The 22337-nt window shown below is 39.1% G+C and overlaps 1 protein-coding gene across 1 annotated transcript; it reads left to right on the top strand.

Annotated features, from left to right (window-relative positions):
- The first annotated feature begins 7 nt into the window (after positions 1-7).
- EARS2 (glutamyl-tRNA synthetase 2, mitochondrial) lies at positions 8-13907 on the top strand. Its single transcript, XM_074280370.1, is given in 10 exon segments — positions 8-59; positions 62-160; positions 5955-6110; positions 7038-7227; positions 7792-8264; positions 8542-8650; positions 9832-9985; positions 10196-10326; positions 12399-12534; positions 12713-13907. Coding segments are annotated over 10 exon segments (1569 nt in total). The 5' UTR covers positions 8-22; the 3' UTR covers positions 12797-13907.
- The last annotated feature ends 8430 nt before the right edge of the window (positions 13908-22337 follow it).

Below are 22337 nucleotides of genomic sequence, written 5' to 3'. Positions count from 1 at the left end.
CCACGTGTGCATTCAGTCCCACATGGCTGCTCTGCTGCTAGGGCTGCTCCAGCTCCGTTTGGCCGAGCTCCCTGGGGGGCGGGGCGATGGCGCGGGTACTGTGGGGGCTCTGGACCGAAGAGCTCCGCTGTGAGAGTCAGGTTCGCCCCGAGCCCCACAGGTAACTAACTGCCCTTCAGGGGGGTTTGTAGGCTCAGCTACGGAGCCGGTCGGGGGTGGGGGGTGGGGAAAGAGGGAAGAGAAATTCACTAGGACTTGGGAGGGGGGGATGGACTACGAGGAAGGAAAAGGAGCTCCCTTCTCTCCCTGACCACCCCCCCCCCCCCGCTACCCCAGGGAGATTTATCCTTGCTGCGCTATGTACAGTACTTTTACCGAGTAATTTTACATATATGCAAATGGCCTTGTAAAAAATCAAGGGGGTGGAGAGCAAAAGCCGCGTCTCCTCCTTCACCTTTCCATACGCTGCGGGTCCTAGTAAGTGCTTGTTGGATGAACATGACATTTCCAGTGGAACTTTGCAGTCAGCCTGTGAAGTGCGTAACATAGATACTAACATATCCCGCGTAAGGTTTTTTTTTAAAGATGGGGTTTTATTGTAACTTTGTGAATCGTACTTCCCAAGTGAATCCCCATTCTCGGGAGAAATCCCCTCTCGTAACAAATTACGACAGATCCGTATGTTGCCCTTGACAGAAAACGTATATCTTTCCTCACTAGGTCCTTCATCTCTCCCCCTAGAAGTGCTCCTGTGGGGGAGGGGAGGGGCTCCGTGTAAATCACCTTTAGTCCGTGTTAAGTGTTTTAAGTATCCAGCGTTTTTTGGTACGGAATGCCGGTTAGCTGTAATCTCCTAACCCTAACACCAGAGTTTGTAAAAACTGCCGCGATGTCATTATCTACTTACAATATTAAATCTGTAAAACTTTTCCCAGCCCTCAATTGGGTTTTCATGGATTCACTTTGTAGGGTGTGCCCATTCTCATCAGATGAAACTGTAACATGTGGGTTTTATCTTAGAATTGCCACTCGCGGTAGAGGTGGTGCACTCTGGGCCAGGTGCTGTGCTGGACAGCGAAGATGCTAAAGACCTTCTGTTGTTTACTCATGTCCAACTGTTTGTGACTCTCTTTGGAGTTTTCCTGGCAAAGATACTTGGGCGTTTGCCATTTCTGTCTCTAGTTCCTTTTATAGATGAGGAAACTGAGACAAACCAGGTTAAGTGACTTGCCCAGGTCAGCTAGCCCGACGGCCAGGAAGTGTCTGAGGCCGTATTTGAACTGAGGAAGAGGAGGCTTTCTGATTAGGCCTCACTCTATCCATTGCTCTACTTGGCTGTCCCTAGCTGAAATCTTCCCAAGCAGTTTTCTGCTAGGAAGACTAATCTTTATGGCCCAAAAGGGCTGCAATTTTAGAGTAGGAACAAGTATCCTTAATTTTATTTATAAATTTTACAAATATATTTTAATACCTGTATGCACATGATTTTTTAAATGGCATTTTTTGGGTCTTTCTACCTACTTTTTGAAGCTTTATGGGTAAGCCATGGACATGCCAGAAGTTGGTGCTGAGGCAGCAGATTCTGCATTGTTTTCATAGAAAAGAAAATCTGCCATTTCCCAGAAAACTTGCATTTATATTTTTAAGTCCTCTCTGAAGACGAAGTGAAAAAATAAACTCTCGAGGGAATGAGGCACTTAGCCAACACCTCAATCAAGGGAAATGTAATTCTGATTTAATTGCATTGGATGAAAACCTAACTTTGAAAAAAAAATTCTCATTTCAAGTTTACAAGAAGAAATGCTTGTCATCTTTAGCTTTGCCAAATGTGATTTGACACAGGTTAGCTAAATGAGATGTGTGAGGCTGTTGATATAAGGAATGGAATTTAAGAATTTGAAGTTTCAACAAGCTAGGGCCATTTTTTACTCCTAGGCAGAGAAACCCTTAGTTTTTCTCTGTTCTGCTTGAAAATATAGGCCCTTCTTTGTCCCAGCCTTGGCCCCTTCAGAAGTAACTAAGCTTTCTATGTATATGGTGAGGATAGAATGCCAGACTTAAAATTAGGAAGACCTGCATTCTCACACTCCCTCAGGCACTTACAACTTGTTTGAGCTTAGGCCGTCACTTAAATTGTATTAGCTTCAGTTTCTTGGACTTTAAAATGGAGACTATAAATTTCTTGTTTTACTTATGCTCTCTGTACTTGACTGACTGTTGAATTCTGATCCTGTGAAGCATGTCAAACAATCAGCAAGCAAAGTTAATTCACCACCAAGTAATGAACTTAGTGCTGGGAATACAAATACAAACTATTGAACCCATTTCTACTCTCACAGAGCTTACATTTTAACAAGGGGAGACAATAAATACATAAATAAGTGAGTACAGAATAGATATGAAGAGAAGAAATACAGATTAATACAAAATATTTAAGAACAGAGTAGTTTGGTGAGTACTGATCATTCACGAGATCAGAAGAAGCTTGAATTGAGTCTTGAAAGAAGAGTATTCCTCTTAAGAAAGGGATGTGAGGGCAGCTAGGTGGCACAGTGGCCCTGAAGTCAGAAAGACCTGAGTTCAAATCTGCCCTCAGACACTTAACACTTCCTGGTTGTGTGACCCTGGTCGAGTCACTTAACCCCAGCCTCAGGGGGGGGGGGGAAGGAAAGGGATGTGAGGGGATGGCCAGTATAAAGTCATGAAAGATGAGAGATGGAATATCCTGCAAACTAAAAGAATAAGTCCAGCTTGACTGGATAGCATAGTATAGGAGATAAGTACAGTCTAATCAATCTGAAAAGATTAGTTGGTGCCAGATTGTGCCTCGATTTAAAAGCTGTATAGAAGAGTTCCTATTTTAAACCAGAAGTGATAGGAAGCTGTCACTGGAGTAACCCAGTGTACTGATGGAAAATCACTTTGGTAGCAGAATTGGATGGTAAGAGATACTTGAGGCAGGGAGATCTAGTAGGAGGGTATCAATTGTGTGAGTGAAGAGAAGAGTTGTGAGAGATATTATGGAAGAAATGATAAGATATGGCAACTGATTGGAAGCATGGGGTGAAAAAGAGTGAGATTTTGAGGAGAATGATGAGATGATAAATGGGAAGTCTGGAAAATGGGAGGATTTGAGAGAAAGATAAATGGTTTGGACATGTTGATTTTATGGACTAATGAACAATTAATGTCCAGTTTCAAATGTCTAATAAGCCATGGGTTACACAGAGGGTATGCTGGGATTGGATATATTAATTTGGGACTCATGCACTTAGAAGTGCTAGTTAAATCCATGGTAGATGATGATATTAGCAAGAGAGAGAGTATGGAGGAATAAAAGAAGAGAGCCTACTTATATGTACAAAAATATGGCAGCTCTTTTCTGGGGGCAAAAAATTGGAAATTGAAGGGATGCTCATCAGTTGGGAAATGGCTGAACATATTGTGGTTTGAGATTATGAGGGAATCCTATTGTGTCTTAGGATGAGCAGATATTCTCAGAAAAATCTAGAAAGACTTCCATGAATGAAAGCAAAGTGGAATGTATTGTTTACAAAGTAACAGCAATATTATAAAATGATCAGCTGTGAATGACTTTGCTATTTTCCAGTGACCCAATGACAGTTGTCCAAGACAAATTCTGGAAAACATATGAAAAATGCTATCTATCCCCAGAGAAGGAACTGATGGTGTCTGAATACAGATTGGAGCTTGCTTTTTTACTTTATTTTTCTTGAGGTGTAAGATTTTGTTTTATTTTATTTTATTTTTTTTTGTGATCTGTGTTTTCTTTTACAACATGACTAATACAGAAATTCTTCATGTGACTACACATGTATAACTTATATTGCATTGTTTGCCTTCTCAGTGAGGAAGGGAGGAAAGGAAATAATTTGGAATTCAGAGTTTTAAAAATGAATATTAAAATTGTTTTTACATGTAATTAGTCTGGGGCAAAATAAAATGCTAAATAAGAAAGAAGGAGAAGAGGGCCTGGGACAGAACCTTGGGGGAACATTCACAATCCACAATTAGGATGGATGTGTGATGTAGATAATGATCCAGCAAAACAGACTGGGAAATAGTGGTCAAAAAGTTAAGAGATCTAGGAAAAAATGTAATAGAATAGGAAAACTCATAGAAGAAAGAATATCCAGAAGGATAAAGTAGTGAATGGTGTCAGGTGCAGGAGAGAGGTTAAGACAGATCAGGACTGAGATAAACCATCACATTCGGCAAGTAAGAGATCATGGGTAACTATGGAGATACTGCCTGTTGAGTAGTGAGATTATAAATCAAATGTCAAAAGATTTATGAGTGAGAGGAGAGAAAAATGAAGGCATTAAATATAGTTTAATTTTTCTAGGACTTTGGCCAAGAAAGGGAAAAAAGATAAAGATAGGGTAACTGTATAGGGGCTGATAGGATCTGTTGGGTTTTTAAGGCATTAAAATGAAACTGAATAAGGAAAAATTGAAGACAGAGAGAGAGGATGATTGAGGTTTCAAGGAAAAGTTGGGAGAGAATGTGATCTACTGCATCCCAATAGAGGGCCTAAGCCTGGGAAGGAGAATGGATAAAGAATGGAATATGATATCAAAGGGTTTAGAGAATGGGAGAATAAGGAGCCCACATTGAATGGCCTCAGGTTTTGCCGGAAAATAAGAGGCAGGGTCCTTAGCTTCTTGAGATGGAATGGGAGGGGTGTGTAGCACTTGAGGAAGGGGGCTGGGGAGTAAGATAGGAATCAATTAGGAGTGAATACAAAGCAGTGCCTTTCTTCTATGAGGACCCCACTTTGTACCCAGCCTGTATAGTTGTATGACTTAAGCCAGCTCCAGTTAGCCTCAGATGAGTAGGAATGTAAGAGGACTACGAATAATCCAGAATTCAGATTTGGAAAGAAAAGTAGCAAAATGATAAGAAGAATTTGAGAGCAAAGGACAATGTAGAAATGATGTGGGGAATGACAGGATGCATATTGTACAGGAAGGAGCATAAAGTCAGAGCAGGGCTAATATCTGGTGAAAATTCTGAAGAATAGGAATATTGGAGGTCTCAGTGAGGGTCAGAAAATTGGAATGATAGTTTATGATCAAGTAGAAATATGTTGGAATGTTGAGAGTTTGAAAACATGGATCCTAGACTTTATGGGCCCCCTAAATGCAGATATCCTCTCATTGGCCTTTGAGCTAAGTAGTATCTCATAGTTTGCATTGGATAGGCAGATCTCTACCAGTTCGTTGCTGTTAGCTTTTCATATCTTGTTCATTTTTTCTTTTAAAAAGCCAAATTAATCTTTTGTTTTTCCATCTCCATTATCTTGAAATAGATATGACTGGATGGTCTTTTAAGGTTTCTTACAGCTCTCTCCCCAGGATGCTGTGAAACCTCTCCAATTTCCTTCCTAGAAACCTCTCTCTCATAGCAGTGAATGAAAAAGGAAAAAAAAAAAAGAGGAAAAAACAAACTGCAGCTGAATCTGACAATATATTCACAATTTCACATACATAAACCCTCACTTTGGCTAAGAAAGGAGCAGGGTACATATTCCCTTCTTTTGGGCCAAGTTAATGGTTGTTAATTACACATTGTTCAGTTAGGTTTTCCATTTGTAGTTTTTTTGTGGTCATTGTGTATAGCGTTTTTTCTGGTTCTGCTAATTTTACTTTGTCTCCCTTCTTAAAATCTTCCCACATGTCTCTGCTCTCGTCATATTCATCAATTATGCTCCATTCCCTTTACCTGCTACAGTTTGTTTTGCTATTTACCATTCAATGGGAGTCTACTTTGTCTTCAGTTATTTCCTATAAGTATTTTGGCACATGAAGGGTCTTTCTGTCTTTGTCCTTTTTGCTATATATGCCTATAAGGATGGGTTCTCTGAGTCAAAATGTTTAAACATTTTAGTCATTTGCTTAGCATAATTTGAAAGTTTTTTTTCTTTTAACAAGGCTTCATGCATTTGGGAGGCCTACGCACTGCCTTGTACAACTACATCTTTGCCAAGAAATACAAAGGGAGTTTCATCTTAAGGTTGGAAGACACAGATCAAACCCGTTTGGTGCCTGGGGCTGCTGAGAACATCGAGGACATGTTGGAATGGGCAGGTATGCCCTGGGGTAATATGAACAACTTCCTGCAGAACCCAGTAATAAAAGTTTTCTTTTCCAAGGAAGAACTGTGGTAACCAGCTCTGAAGCAGGGCTCTTCCCTTCCATTTAGAAAAGTAAAAAGGGCCACAAGAGGTCTTCCGACAGCTGTGATTTAAAGATAACTTCCTAATTTCTTTGAGGAAGAAGTGAGGAGGATGCTGAATACATTAGTGTGCTAGGGAAAATCCTTAGGTTAGCAGATACCTCTCTGTAGAAAGGGAATGAAACAAAGGTTTGGTGGAAAGTCCAAGTATCCACTCTGGAGAAACTCTGGTTCTGTTATTTCTTGAGATTTAGAGAAGTTTGCAAAGCTATTCCTTTCTTCCAAGTATTCTGCTGATGGGGAAAGGGAGGACAGAGATTAAGCAAGTGAAAAGAAAGGCCTTTTGGGAAACCTGCCCCATTGGATTGACTCTGATGCTATTGACTGTGGGAAATATCTTTAATTTCCAGTTATGGAAATTATAGGGCAGTGAGAGGATTATAACAGGGAGGAATCAGAGAGATCATGATAGTATGAAACCTAATAAATTTGATCATATGTGAATTTCCATTTCACTTCTCAGGGCTCCATGTGTCCTGCCTTTTATCTTCTTTTTAGGTATGCTCTATTTCTCAACTTCATGGTTAACCCTATGAAGCCAGGGAAGTTTTCTAACATTTCCATATTTATTGCCAGCACTCTACTAATATTGGGGAATGTTTCTTGATGTGGATATAAATTTGTTCACTGGGACCAAAGAGAGGCAGGATGTAGTTGGGGAGAAGGTGTTCTACTTGTGAGTCTCTCAGTGAGCTTTCATTCTCAGTCTTTTGATGAATTTTGCATGGATGGGGCATTTACAGGTCGATGCTAACTTCCTACTACTACTTGTGCTCCAGGAATTCCTCCTGATGAAAGCCCTCGGCGTGGAGGTCCTGCTGGACCCTACCAGCAATCTCAACGCCTCGAGCTCTACGCACAAGCCACTAAGGCACTATTGCAGACTGGAGCTGCTTACTATTGCTTCTGTACCCCCCAGCGCCTGGAGCTGCTGAAAAAAGAGGCCTTAAGGAACCATCAGACACCCCGGTACAGAACATGATCTTGGTAGTTAACCCCAAGAAATCTCTGACACTTTGTCAATTGACTCTTATAGTATGATATTTTTCGATTGCTATGTTTCTTTTTGAAATACATTTTTATTACATTGTTGTTTTTTTTTTGTTTTACCATCATCCTCTAGCCATTCCTTCCTTTCTTATCCCAGTGACTATTGCTTATAACATAATTTTTTTTTTTTTTAAGAAGAAGAAAAGAAAAAATACTAGTGGCATTGATCAACACATCAAAACAAAACCAAAAAACTAGGAGGGACTGCAATGGGGGGTGGAAGAGAACAGCTGTGACAACTGTTTTTGGGGCCAAGCATGTTCTTTGTAATTTTACAACTTTTCATTTTGATTGTTTTCTGGTTCTTTTCATTACTACAATCATAGTCATTGTATATTATGTTTCCGGATCCTATTTTTATACAACTTGTTATGACATATAACCTAGTGTAGTCTAGCTCATGTTGATTGGCTCAAGCAAAGTTAGGATGTCTTGGGCTTAGGGGTTCTTGGACTGAAAATATTTCCTGTGAAATTTCAATAGGTATGACAATCGGTGTCGATTCTTGAGTGCTGAACATGTAGCCAGGAAATTGGCAGCAGGCGACAAGCCAACTGTCCGCTTCCGTCTGGAGGAGGGAGCTGAGACTTTCCAGGACCTGGTACATGGCTGGAACCAACATGAAGTTGCCAATGTTGAGGGTGACCCTGTGATCCTCAAGAGTGATGGCTTCCCCACCTATCATTTGGCCTGTGTGGTGGATGATCATCATATGGGTATCAGCCATGTTCTTCGAGGCACTGAGTGGCTTGTCTCTACTGCCAAACATCTCCTTATATACAGGGCCCTGGGTTGGGAACCACCCCACTTTGCCCATTTGCCTCTGCTTCTCAATAAGGATGGCAGCAAGTTGTCCAAGCGTCAAGGAGACATCTTTTTGGAACACTTTGCTTCAGCTGGCTTTCTTCCAGAGACTTTGTTAGACATCATCACCAATTATGGCTCAGGATTTGCAGGTACAGTGATCAGGGGAGACAGGGGAGGCAGGAGGTTTCTAAGAGTAAGAGGCTCCTGGAACTACTCTACAAGGTGCCTTAATTACTAAGAGCCTGACCTGGAATCCTTGGCTTGGCCCTATGAATGGTAACCTATAGAAAAAGTTGGATGCTTCTCATCCTTATGTGTTGAGAGGCAATTTGGTCTATCTTGGGAATCAACTTACAATTTAAAAGGGGAAAGGAGCTTGACCTCCTAGGAGAAGAGTGCACCCTGACAGATCTGACTGATTTGCAGGGAACCAGATGGGGAGGACACTGCCAGAGTTGATAGAACAGTTTGACTTAAGTGGGGTCAGCACTCATTCAGCCCTGCTGGATCTGGAGAAACTTCCTGAATTCAACAGGTGGGTGGTATAGCCTAGATCTTCTTTGGGGACCCTGTACAGGAGGATGGCTTTTCCTCAAAGAAGAGCTCCTTTATTTCTCAAGTCAGTTTTGTTATTTTTCTCCTTCATACTTACCCATTGGGTAGCAGAAACCATTATTATAAATATGTGTAGTCAAGCAAAATACATTCCTGCATTGACTACATTGAAAAATATGTCTCATTTGATCAGATTTACTTAAGGATCTGAGAATCTCAGTTCTGTTTTGTGGGTTTTTTTCCCCTAGCTCATCCATGAATTTATATATTTTGGATTTTGTTTATTAAATCTTTTGAATGGTACCTTTTAACTATAAACCTCTGGGTTCAGTCATGATACAGATAGTTATTAAATTATTTAGATGAAATGGAATAACAGTAATAGTATTAGCAGTATGCTGTGAATTCTTTATTGCATGATTGTTAGAACAGAATTCTTTCTGAAGAGCAGTAATCCCTGAACCTTAAGAAGTGAGACTCTGGCTTTGCTTTCTCTTTTTGGGTCTTTATTGTCTTTTCTGGTTATTGCTGCAAAATTATAAGAAGTGTACTTGGTTACTAAAGGAAAGTGAAGCATGATAAGTTGGTTTGGCGTCCTGAAACTGATTCCGGGGAGTCCTGGGTGAAAAATAAAAATGATATTTGACAAAGCAGTTATAGATTTGCTAATAAGACAAAGGGCTCCGAGTTCTCAATTCTGTATCATAAAGGGGTTCAAGGGATTTTTTAACCTGATCTCCCAGGACATTTCCATCATTTTGAGTCTCAAATGTTCTTGTTTTCAACTTTACCCCTGTAGTTTCTGGGGCCTGGGATTCACCATATCTTAGGCGACAAATAAACCAGAAACCCTAACTTCTAACTATACTTACTTGTAAATGTTACTTTATTATATTTTCCTTATTTTCCCATCTGTAAAAATAAAAGCATCTTCTTTCTCCTCCTTTGGACAGGGAGGGATAATATGGTATTCTGGATTAAATTTTTTTTTTCTTTTTTTTTCTTTTTTTGGGTCTTTTTCACTTATACTGCAGGAATATGGATGCTTCCTGTATTATAGTAGGCACTTTCTCTTTCCTCTATTTCTATCTCCTTTTCCTTTATAGTACTCTCACATCCCTTTTCTCTTGGAGCAGATCTGTAATTTCAACTCTCCTATAGGCTGCATTTGATTCGATTGTTGAATGATAAGGCTCGGAGGCTCCAGTTTGTGAAGAAGCTTCAGGCCATGGTGAAAGATGTGTATGGAAAACGATTGGAGGACAAGGACGTCCTCAGTGAGGACTACATAGAGAGGATCCTTTTGTTGGGACAGGTATGTACAGTGTGCATTTATATGTAGGGACCCAGGTAAGATAGGATGTCATCATGGATGATGATATAGTCCTTCCCCTTCCTCTTCATTGTGCTCTAACACAATACAAAGACGCATAGAGCCATTCTTCTTCTGCTCATCTTGCCCAGATTTTCTTGGAGAATCTCTTTTGAGGTTTCTCTCTGACAGCTCTTTCTTTTTTCTTAATAGGGGCGCATCAGTCGCTTGCAGGACTTGGTCTCACCAACATATTCCTATCTTTGGACTCGCCCTGCTGTGGCCCGAGCACAGCTGCAGACCATCTCAGGAGAAGTGGATGTGATTGCTACGTTGGTCTTGGAGTGAGTGCCCCTGCCCCTTAACCTCCGGGCACTCATTCTTTGTCCATAGCTTTGCAGCCATTAGTGTACCCCGCAAATGGTAAAGGGACAGATTAATAAAATGGTGTTATTTGTCCTGAGGATCCTAGGGTGCAAGCCAGAATAAACGTCCAGAATACCTCTGAATATTTTGAGGACACACATGGTATATAATTCTTGGGTTCTAGTTGGAGGCATTAAAGTTCAATGTTAGTGGTTTGTTCAAGGTTGGTGAAAGGGGGCAATCACTAGATATGAGACCTACTATCACCTAACCTAGTGCTGATCACTGACCATTGTGACTATTTTAAGGTCAAGTGTCTGGAAAAGTGGCAAGACAATTTTACTTTTGTCTTGGGGAGGGGGGGAGGAGAGAATGAGAGAGAGAGAGAATATGAATAAATGAGAATGAATGATTTTAACTCAGACCTGAACAAAATCAGGAGGCAGGGATGATGAGGAACAACTAGTGAAAATACATTTATTTGGGAAATGGAGTGTTTTATGCAAAGAATGGCAAGGAAGTCACTATCACTGAATCACAGGGTGCATAAAGAAGAGTAAAGTGCAAAAAAGACTAGAGCTCTGGGCCCAGGATTAAAGGGATTTTAAAAGGTAAACAAGAGTTTTATATTTGATTCTGGAGATAATAGCAAATCACAGCAATTTATTGAATAGGGGAGTGACATGATTATATCCATACTTCAGGAAGATCTTTTTGATAACTGAATGGATGATGGACTGGAGTGGGGAGAAATGAGTCAGAGATATCAAGCAAGAAGCAAGTGTAATAATTTAGGAGTGAGAGGATGGAGCATTGAGGTAGTAGCAGTGTCCAGAGAGAAGAGGGCAGATAGGAGAAATGGCAACTTTCTTGACAACTGATTGGGTTTGGTGGGGAGATGGGAGTGAGGAGTCAAGGATGACACAGGGAAAGTAGGACTACTTTCATTGGTAATATGGAGTTTAGGAAGAGAGCAGGGGTTTGGGAGGAAAGATAATGGAGTATAATTTTGAATATGTTGGTTTAAGATAGCTATGGAATATCCAGGTTTAAGATGACCAGGTGCATGAGATTTAGAGATCAGGAGAGAAGTTAGAGCACATCTTAGAATTGTCTGCATAAAGACAATAATTGAATCCATGGAAGCCAATGAGTTCACTAAGCAAAATGATATAGGGGTAGAAGAGAAGAGAACTTAGGTCAGAAGCTTGGGGCACACCCATGGTTAGTGACTGTGATTTTGGTGGAGATTCAATGAAAGATATTGAGAAAGTGCCTGAAAGGAAGAGAACCTGGAGAGCGTGAGAATGCAGGGAGAAGAATGTATGAAGGAGAAGAGCACAATCAACAGTGTTAAAGGCTACAGAGAGAGAAAAAAAGATGCAGATGGAGAAAGACTATTAGATTAGTCGATTAAGATAACTGGAGAGATCAGCTTCAGTTGAATCATGAGGTTGGAAGCCAGATTGCAGAGTTAAGAAGAGGGTGAGAGGAAAGGAAATAAAAGCATTGACTGTCATTGACCTTTTCAAGTTGTTTAACCATGAAAGGGAAGAGGGATATGGGAAGATATCTATATAAATGATAAAGGAGGCCTTGTGATAAGTTACCTCTGCCATTTTTAGTGACTTTTGTTTATCAGAAACCTTAATCCTCCTGTCATCTAATTGACTCATTATTCTATTCTGAAGCTTTTGCAATTTTCTGACTTCCTGGTGGTGTCCCTTTTAATTTCCACTTGCCTGCATAGAAATGGATTCTTTTTCTTCTTTTTGGTCACCCTGTAGCCTACTGTTTGGGAAACTAATAATACGCAGGAGAGTCTCTTTTCCTGGATCCTTCTAAACTTTTCATACTTAGCCACGTTGAATTATTCATAGTAAGTTTATTCTCAAAGTAGCTTTGAAGTTTGATAATTACCATATTCTGCCCTGTTGCTGAGCCTTCTGGGAAATTCTCTCCAAGTCTGTATTCCTTCATTTGGGGCCCTCTTTAAAGAGAATCCCTTAGAAGACTGGAAGATATCATGAATCACTTGGACTTCTTCTAGGTTGTTGGAAACACCTGGCATTTCTCTCACTCAGGAAGTGCTGAACCAAGAGCTGAAAAGACTTTCAGAGAAGACAGAAGGTGTTGAATATGTCAGAATGATGAAACTGCTCCGAATGGCACTCAGTGGGCAGCAGGTGAGTTTGGCTGACTTCTCAATATCCTTCCCCTGGGCTCTCTGAACCATTTAAACTTTAAGTTCTGAGAAAGACTAACCAAACCACAACATGGTCCCTCTCTAACTGTGAAAGCAGGTAGAAGATGCCTCCTGAACATTTAGGAATCTGATCCCAGGATTTTTCCTTTTTTTTTCAGCGAGGCCCAACTGTTGCAGAGATGATGATATCCTTGGGACCTAAGGAAGTTCGGGAACGGATGCAGAGGGTGCTCTTAAGCTAGGAAGAAGATTCTTAGGATGGATGGACAAGGATAACTAGTGATCCACTTTCCTAGAAACTGCTTCTGAGACATCAGAGCTGAAACCAGTGTTCAACAGGAAATCTATGGTATTAATTTGAGGACTATATTTCTGACGACCTGGATGATAGGCAGTATGTATTGATAGTTCTCCTCAGGCCTATCTCTTTGACTAATTAGTCTAGGAAGAGCCCACCCTACAGTCTCATTCCTTTTCTTGGCTGTAAAAAGGAGCTGTCTTTGGAATCCATTTCTCCATTTCCTTGTGTACTGTGTTATGGACCAGAGGTTTGGAATTGATTCTTAATTCCTGGAACTGGTTACTGTCTGAACATTTGACATTGTAGTAGATTTGTAGGCTCACAAACAGGCCTCAAGATTTAATTGTCTGAGCTCTGGTACTCTCTTGTCTTTGGGCTCTGCACTGGGCTCTGGTTTGGATTTTGAACAATAGAAGACGAAAGATGAGTAAGTCTAGTAAAGTCTCCAGAACAAGTAAAATGCTGTAGGTATAACTAGGTGGGACTTTGAAAGATTTCTCACCAGAGCTAAGGGAGGCAGGACTGAAAGGCTCCTGATGTGTTAGGATAATTTTTTCTCCTTTCTTGCCTGAGTGAATTAGCATCAGGGAATATTTTCCAAGCAGAAATGAAATGCTTTCCAAACCTTTGTAGTGGAATTAATCCTCCTGAAATCCTACCCAAAGACTACCTTTAACACTTACTTGTGACTTTTGTCTTCTAATTGGAGGGGGGGAGAGGCGGGAGTACAATAGGGAGGTTAAATTATCATTTTTATCAATAACTTTTGTTTGCATTTCATATTTATTTCTGAATATATTCCTTCCATACTTTTATTCTGTGAACTGTCTCTTGGAACAAGATTTTTTTTTTAAAGAGAAAAAAATAGTTCAATAAAACCATGTTTGACAATATGTAATATTTTAGGTCCATAGTTCTGTTTCCTCAGTCCCTGTATGAAGAGAAATTCTTTTTCATACTAAATTAATTATTATAATTATGTAATGTTAGAAAAGAGTCTTTTTATATTCTGTTCCTCCATGACAAATAACAATAAAAATTATTTGAAAGACCCAGAAGGATAAGGACTGTATGCTTACCTTAGAGTAGAGGAGCTAGTGAAAAACTAGGGCTATTTTGTGTCTCATTGGGCCAGGAAAGTTGCATAGACCAATTTCGCTAATGAATATTGATGCAAAGATTTTAAATAATTTCCCCCCCTGAGGCAGTTAGGGTTAAATGACTTGCCCAGGGTCACACAGTTAGGAAGTGTTAAGTATCTGAGAGCAGATTTGAACTCAGGTCCTCCTGACTTCAGAACTGTGCTCTATCCACTGCGCCACTTAGCTGCCCCTAAATAAAATATTACTAAAGAGATGACAGCAATTAATCACTGGGATTAATACAAAAAAATACAGGACTAGTTCATTATCAGGAAAACTATCAACATATTTGACCATATTAATAAGAAAACTAACAGAAATCACATGATTATCTTAATAGGTACAGAAAAAGGATTTGACAAAATATAGCATTCATTTGACTGTTTTCCATATGTTTTAGAAATGAGGCCTCTATCAGAAACACTTGCTATAAAATTTTTTCCCCAGCTTTCTGTTTCCTTCTAAGGTTACATTGGTCTTGTTTGTGCAAAATGTCTTTAATTTAATGAAATCAAAATTATCCATTTTGCATTTCATAATGTTCTCTATATTGCCATAAATTTCTCCCTTTTCTAAAGATCTGATGGGTAAACTAACCTTTGCTCTCCTAATTTGCTAATAGTAGCACCTATTATACGTAAATCATGTACCCATTTTGAGCTTATCTTTGTTTATAGAATGAAATAGTGGTCTATGCCTACTTTCTGCCATACAATTTTCCAGTTCTAGCAATTTTTGTCAAACAGTGAGTTTTTATCCCAGAATCTGGAGTCTTTGGGTTTATCAAACAGTAGATTACTGTAGTCATTGGCTATTGTATCTTATACGCCAAACTGGTATGGGAAAGTTTTCACTTTCATCTTTGCAAAACCTTGTGTTCCCAATTTTTCTCTCCCTTTCCCCCCCACCTCCTTTCCCAAGACAGCAAGTAATCCGATATAGGTTAAACATATTTCAATATTTGTCATTCTGTACAAGAAAAATCATGATCAAATGGAGAAAAAAGGAGGGAAAAAACCAGAACAAGCAACAACAAAAAAGGTGAAAATAGTATGCTTCAGTCTCCATAGTTCTTTCCCCCTTCAGTCTCTATAGTTCTCTTTCTAGGTGCATTTACATTCCAAGTCTATTGGAAGTTCTTTGAATTGTTGAAGAGTCAAGTCTATCACAGTTGATTTTCACATAATCTTATGTGTATAATGTTCTCCTAGTTATGTTCACTTCCCTCAGCATCACTTTATGTAAATTTTTCCACGTTTTTCTGAAATCAACCTGCTCATTATTTGTTATAGAACAATAATATTCTAATATATACATATTCAGCCATTCCCCAATTGATGAGCATTCACTCAATTTCCAGTTTCTTGGAAACTTAAAAAAATTGGAAGTTAAATGTAAATTTTTAAAAAGTAGCAATAGGTACTATGTAGCATTGAGGAGGCAGGACAGGAAAATCATTTTATGGAACCAACAGATGGAAAGAAAGGGTGAGTTGAGACTGAGAGATATCCCTGAAATATACCACAAAAAGATCCCATATCCTGAGCATCCTGTCCCTCACAATCTTTCATCTTCTATTGTCCTCCTTTAACTGTTTTCCTACTTCTTACCCTAGAGTGATAAGTCTTTAAAAAAATTTTTTTTTCATTTTAATAGTATTCTGTTTTTCTAATTATACATAGTTTTCAACATTCATTTTTGTAAGATTCTGAATTCCAATTTTTTTTCTCCCTCCTTTACTTACCTCTCACCTCAAGACAGCAAGCAATCTGATGTAGGTTGTACATCTACTATGATTTTTAACATATTTCCATATTAGTGATGGTGTGAAAGGAAAATCAGACCAAAAGGGGAAAACTAAGAGAAAGAAAAAGCAAACAAAACAATAATTAAAAAAGTGAAAATAGTATGTTTTGATCTATATTCAGTCTCCATGGTTCTCTCTTTGGATGGGGATGGCACTTTCCATCCCAAGTTTATAGGAGTGATTATCACATATTTTTGCTTTAACTGTATACAATGTTGTCTTGGTTTTGAAGCTCACTTCACTCAGCATCAGTTTGTTTAAATCTTTCCAGACTTTTCTGAAATCAGTCTGTTCTTAAGCTGGGGTCTGTGAACTTGTTTTTTAAAGAAATTTTGATAATTTTATTTGTCTACTATGATTTCCTTTGTAATCATTTATATTTTGTTTTAGGAATTCAGAAGCATTAATCAGAAGAATTCATAGACTTTACCAGACCATCAAATGCATTCATGGTATTAAAAAAATGTTAAAAGTCCCTTCCCTAGAGTCATCAACCCTTTAGCCCCTATCCATCTTAACCTTTGCTTCTGACAATTCTCCCACCACGTAGGAGGTGGTGTTCCAATTCACAGGCACCTGTCGTTTAAACATAGTAGGGTGCCCATTTCCAGTTCCAAAGCATGTTTCATCTAGAATTCTGCTTCTTTCTGACGAGTACTCAGGCACTTTTTCATAAGAGATATTGATTATATATAATAATGTCAACCTCAAAAACCCAAAGCCTTTGGTTCAACTATTTTCTTTTGGGTATAGTCTGTGATAATTTTTAGAGTTCTAAGTTGATTTATGTGAATTGAGAAGATTTTGCCTTGCCCTATAGTTGTCCATGTTGAAGTTTAACTGCCGTTTTTATGTTCCCTCCTGAAACCTTATAAGATATTCCTGATATTTATTTTTCTTCTGTCTAGTGATGAGAGTTGCATTTGATTTGTATGCTTGGATATTTCACTATGCGTTCTCTCCTCTTACATATTTACAAAACTAAAATTGGGCCTAGCTCATACTTAGGAGATCCTCATTCTTCATATTCCTTGTATATTCTCTATTAACTTTAATCCTTTTTTACAGATTAAATTTACAGATTAATCCTCTTGTAAGAAGACTGGCCCTATGGTGATTCTAATTAGTAACTAGTCTTTAGTGTGGAACTTTATCAGAGACTTTTATTTTAATCATCAAAGGAAAATGATGTCCATTGGATTTCCATTAGCCACTTGCTTATTTACTCCCATGCCTCACCTCCCCTTCCCCCAACCAAAAGAACTCCAGCCTATTAGTTAGTCATATTTTCTCTTATAGAAACCATGTTGTGGCTTCTAATTTTTTAAATGTTCTGTAGTTAAATCCTTTACTAGAAATTCTGCCAATTTTTGAGGAATGAAAATGAGACTATAATATCCAGGGGAAACCTGGAACCCTTCTCATGGCTAAAGGTATTGCTTGTGATGCTTCAGGCCTCTGATAGGCTGTTTACTATGACTAGCAGTTCCCTTTTGTTTTTGAGTTCTATCACACCTCTGAGGTGGGAACCATTTAGTTGGGGGGACTTATTTACTGTTAGTTTGATGATATAAAAAAAAAAATTCAGGGCTCACAGGTAAGACTTGTGATGTAGGTGACAAAGGATATCAAGAGTGTTCAAGGAAGACTAGCATCTCTAGTGTGAGGGCTTGCTGAACCCTTTTTAGGTCTGTTTATCCACTTTTGATATCCAGCCAGTCACCCAGCTTTCATTTGGGGCTCCTAGGAGCTATAGTATGCACAGTAAAACCATCATGGCAGAAGAACTAAACCAGTTTGAGGGTAACTAATAGGCTTCAAACTAAGAGTGAAGACATTCCCCAGGAAAACAGGTGGATAAGAACAGTTTGTTCCAGCAAGCCATGAAGCGGGCTGAAGATATCAAGGCTATCTATTGCAACCTGGGCTGTCTTTTCTTTCTTTCTTTTTTTTTTTAATTATAACTTTTTATTGACAGAACATATGCCTGGGTAATTTTTTTACAACATTATCGCTTGCACTCACTTCTGTTCCTACTTTTCCCTTTCCTCCTTCCACCCCCTCCCCTAGATGGCAAGCAGTCTTATACATGTTAAATATGTTATAGTATATCCTAGATACAATATATGTGTGCAGAACCAAACAATTCTCTTGTTGCACAGGGAGAATTGGATTTAGAAGGTAAAAATAACCTGGGAAGAAAAACAAAAGTGCAAACAGTTTACACTCATTTCCCAGTGTTCCTTTTCTGGGTGTGGCTGATTCTGTCCATCATTGATCAATTGGAACTGAATTAGATCTTCTCTTTGTTGAAGATATCCACTTACATCAGAATACATCCTCATACAGTATCAGTGTTGAAGTGTATAATGATCTCCTGGTTCTGCTCATTTCACTCAGCATCAGTTCATAAGTCTCTCCAAGCCTCTCTGTATTCATCCTGCTGGTCATTTCTTACAGAGCAATAATATTCCATAACATTCATATACTACAATTTACATTCTCCAATTGATGGGCATTGATTTATTTTCCAGTTTCTAGCCACTATGAAAAGGGCTGCCACAAACATTTTGGCACATACAGCTCCCTTTCCCTTCTTTAGTATTTCTTTGGGACATAAGTCTAGTAGTAGCACTGCTGGATCAAAGGGTATTCACAGTTTGATAACTTTTTAGGTATAATTCTATATTGCTCTCCAGAATGGTTGGATTCCACCAATCAATGTCCCAGTTTTCCCATATCCGAGTTGTCTTTTATTGTCGTTGGACTTGGATGACTACAAGAAAGTGGGACCTCATTGCAGTCATTAGTCTGAGGACTTTGTACAATGCTGCTTCATTTAAATTCAAAATATCACTGTGATATTATTGGTACTCTTCAAAAATGAAGGGTGAACAAGAAATGAGGAAACTTAGGCCCACAGAAATTAATAACATGCCCAGGATTCTGGAAGAATGGACAAACAGGAAAAAAAAAAAAAAAGAAAACCCTTTAGAAAAACTTTTTTTTCTGTGAAACACCCCCAATTTTGGTTTTTGGGGTATTAAAATATTTAATGTTCATATATTCCCATCCAGCTCTTAAAATAATTTCTGGAAGTCATTTGCAGTTCTGAGAAACATATATGTGCCTGGATCATCAAGTTACACTTTTGTGGGTAGGACAAGGGATGTCAGGCTTTGTAGCTTAACTATCCAGAAACCTGAAAAAATTTCTCCACTAGGGTAAAAAGGCTAGCATCAACTTTTCACTTGCAAGAAAGCCAGTCACAATGTATCAGAGAACAGGAAAGGGAATGAACAAGCACTGTCTATTCTGTATCAAATAGCTCTACAGTAACCCCATTTCCCAAAGAGTCCACAGTGAGTTTCCAAATATCACTTTGAATCCCATGGAAAAATGTTTTCATCCTGGCTTCCTTCTTAAGTTGATCCCATTGTGTTCTTTTCAGAGCAGCAGCAGACTTCTTCCTTGGAAGGATCATAGATTTTAGAGATAAAAAGGGACCTGAGAACAGCCTCATCATTTTCAGAGGAAGAAACTAGACCAAAATGATTGACTTTCCACCTAAGGTCATCATCTATAAAGTAAGGGAACCACAGGTCCTCTGATGCTAAATCCAGCTTTATTTTCATTATACCAGTGCTGCTGCTTTAGGTAGAGACTTACCCAGAATCAGAATCTTGGTGCCATCGCCACTCTGTGATAATGTATACTTTAGAGATTTTCTTCTCAGGTTTGTTTTTATTTGTGATACATGAGTTTTGGAGTCAGAAAAACAGTAAATCAAAAACAGCTTCAGACACATTATAGCTGTGTTATCCTAGGCAAATCATCTGCCTCAGTTTCCTCAGCTGTAGAGACTGAGAACCAAATGAGATGATATATGTATCAATATGCTTTCTAAATGCTATTTATTGTTAATTGTTAATCCTTCACGGAAGAGACAAAATAACGCTTCTGACCATATATCACTATTCCTTCCCTTTTTGTTAAATCACATCGCACTCTTTGTAACCCCCTTTGGAGGCCATAAGTGGTGCCTTATTGCCCCTCAGATAAAATATGGTTTCCTTGATTTGGACATACACAATTGTCTCCAACTTAGTTTTTCCATTCTTATTTCACACTTCTTTCCTCTGCATATTGAGTTCCAGCCACACTGAGTGCAACACTCTATCTCCTATTTTAATGTTTAACACAGGCTTGTAGTCTCCCATGCCTAGACAACACCCCTTCCTCACCTTTGTCTGTTAGAATCCTTCCCTTTCTAAATATCAGGTCTCAAAGCCTTCCAAGAATTTCCTAATTGCAGTTGCTGGTGTTCTTTCCTTCCTTAAATTAACTTGTACTTGCTTATCTTTGTATGTGTTATGCATACTATTAGAATGTAATCTCAAAGGCAAGGATTTTATTTTTTATCTTTGTATTTTCAGCTCATGGTACAGTTCTTGGCATATAGTAAGCATTTAATAAATATTGGTTGGATCAGATAGCCTGGAAAAGAGACAATCTAGTCAGGACATGATGGCTGTCTTCAAGAATTTGAAGGGATGGAATCATGCAGGGAAGTAGGACTGATCTGCTTAAACAAGGGGAACAGAACCAGTAACAATGGATGGGAGTAGAACATTTCAGCACAATATGTGGAAAAATTTAATAACCATTACAGCTAAGTCAAAATACTTTTTCTTGTAAAACAATGAATTTCTTATTCCCAGAGGTGTTAACAAATACTAAATGACTACTTATTGGGAAAATTGTTATAGGATTATCATTGGACTTTGAACTGGATAATCTCTATAGTTCCTTCTAATATTGAGGAAATTCTGGTTGTAGTTCATAAGGTTTTTGGAGGAAGCTCCTTTCTAATTGTGTATTTTATGCATTTAAAAATGTTTTTCTGAGAAATGCCATAGACTTCAAAGGTTAAAAATCCTGTCCTTAGGAGAAAAGCCTCCAATTCCTTTTGAAGATGAATGCTTGCTTTATCTTGTTTCACTGTGGAAGATACTAAAATTGGACCACTTCATAATTTTTTTCTACTCTAGTGTTGGCCATTTATTCTCAGATTTTTATAGAATATAAACATAGAAGCCTACTTCTTTGTTGCCAAAAGCTAAGATAGTAGATTCTGTAAAAGCTGAGTAGCTTCATTTATAACAAAATCAATTGCAAAGAACTCTGATTTCATTGATGGGAGTGTACTCCTATTGTTGATACAGATGACAACTATCCCACATGCCATTATTTGACTTGAGTGCAGTAACCAAAAATCCACCACTTGGTGTCCTAGAGAGTCTATCCAGGCTTAGCCAGGCTGGTCTTCAGATGTCTGAAATAGTATTGGGCCTGTGCTAGAGGCAGAGGTGGGTAACAAGGACTCTTAGCACTGAAAGCAAATTCAATTTTCCATTGGGAGAAGAGGTTTTCAAAGTGGGACTGGGTATAGAAGACTGATCTGAGTGCTAAATTAATTAGGCAGGAAGGGGACTGACAGGAAAAGTCCTAGGAAACATCTGGAGAGTATGGGGTGAACTTTAAAGGAGGGGTTGGAAACCTTTAAAATGAATATGCTAACAGCTCCTGGCCTTGTGTATCAGGAAATGTGAGAGGAGCATCCATCTTGAAGATGGAGTCCTGGAGAAAACTAGGTTCCATGAGCAACAGAAGATGACAGGACTCCTTTTTAAAAAGATGTACATGTACATCTATATTACTGATGTCTTTGAATATCGTTTTTATTTGTTAATGCTTAGCATGGTATCTGGCACATAGTAGACAAATGTAATAAATTATTCTCTCCCTTGTCTTTCCTCCCCTTCTCATATAACTAAGGGAGGGAAAACTAAGCAAAACCACACACACATTCCTTATGGGTTTCACAGCTTATGCAGCATTTATTGTCCCTCATTGTCTCATTGTCCCCTACCTCTTCAAAGAGAGAAACCACAACTATTTTCACTTTGCTCCTTTCCAAAAGGGGGGGCAGCATGACCTTTACCTAATGTGGGGTTCTTACCTTCTCAAGCCTATGGATTTTTCAGAAAAAAAGTTTTTAAATGCATAAAACAAATGAGATTACAAAAGAAGCCAAAAGGTATTGAAAATGAAGATACAACATTTTCCCTCCAATCCAAGTTCACGGACCCTCTGAAGTTTTGGGAATGAAATGGGTATTTCTAGCCAGCTCTCCCACCAGGTTCGGCCTAATATTGACTCAATACCATCCTTCACATTCTAAGCAGCCCCATTCATAAGTAAGCGAGGGGACAGCGGGTGGCAACTTTGTCCTCCGGGGCAGTACCGGCCCTGGTGGCTTAGGGGAAGCCGCCGGCCCAGACAGATCCCTGATGCGTTTTTGCCAAAAGCCAATCAGGAAGCTGGCGGGAGGGAGCTAGCCCCTGGCCTCAGGACCCATAGCGGAGGGGCCAGGGCTGAGCTTGGGGCTGGGGGAGGAGGGAGGAAGAGGAGGAGGAGGAGGGGATTCCCAGCCCGGGGGGGAGGCTCACGTGTCCGGGGCTAGGACCCGT

This window comes from Sminthopsis crassicaudata, chromosome 1, assembly GCF_048593235.1.
Source record: "Sminthopsis crassicaudata isolate SCR6 chromosome 1, ASM4859323v1, whole genome shotgun sequence".
Lineage (NCBI taxonomy): Eukaryota > Metazoa > Chordata > Mammalia > Dasyuromorphia > Dasyuridae > Sminthopsis > Sminthopsis crassicaudata.
Note: the sequence above shows the minus strand (reverse complement) of the source record. Positions and strands in the feature narration are given on the sequence as shown.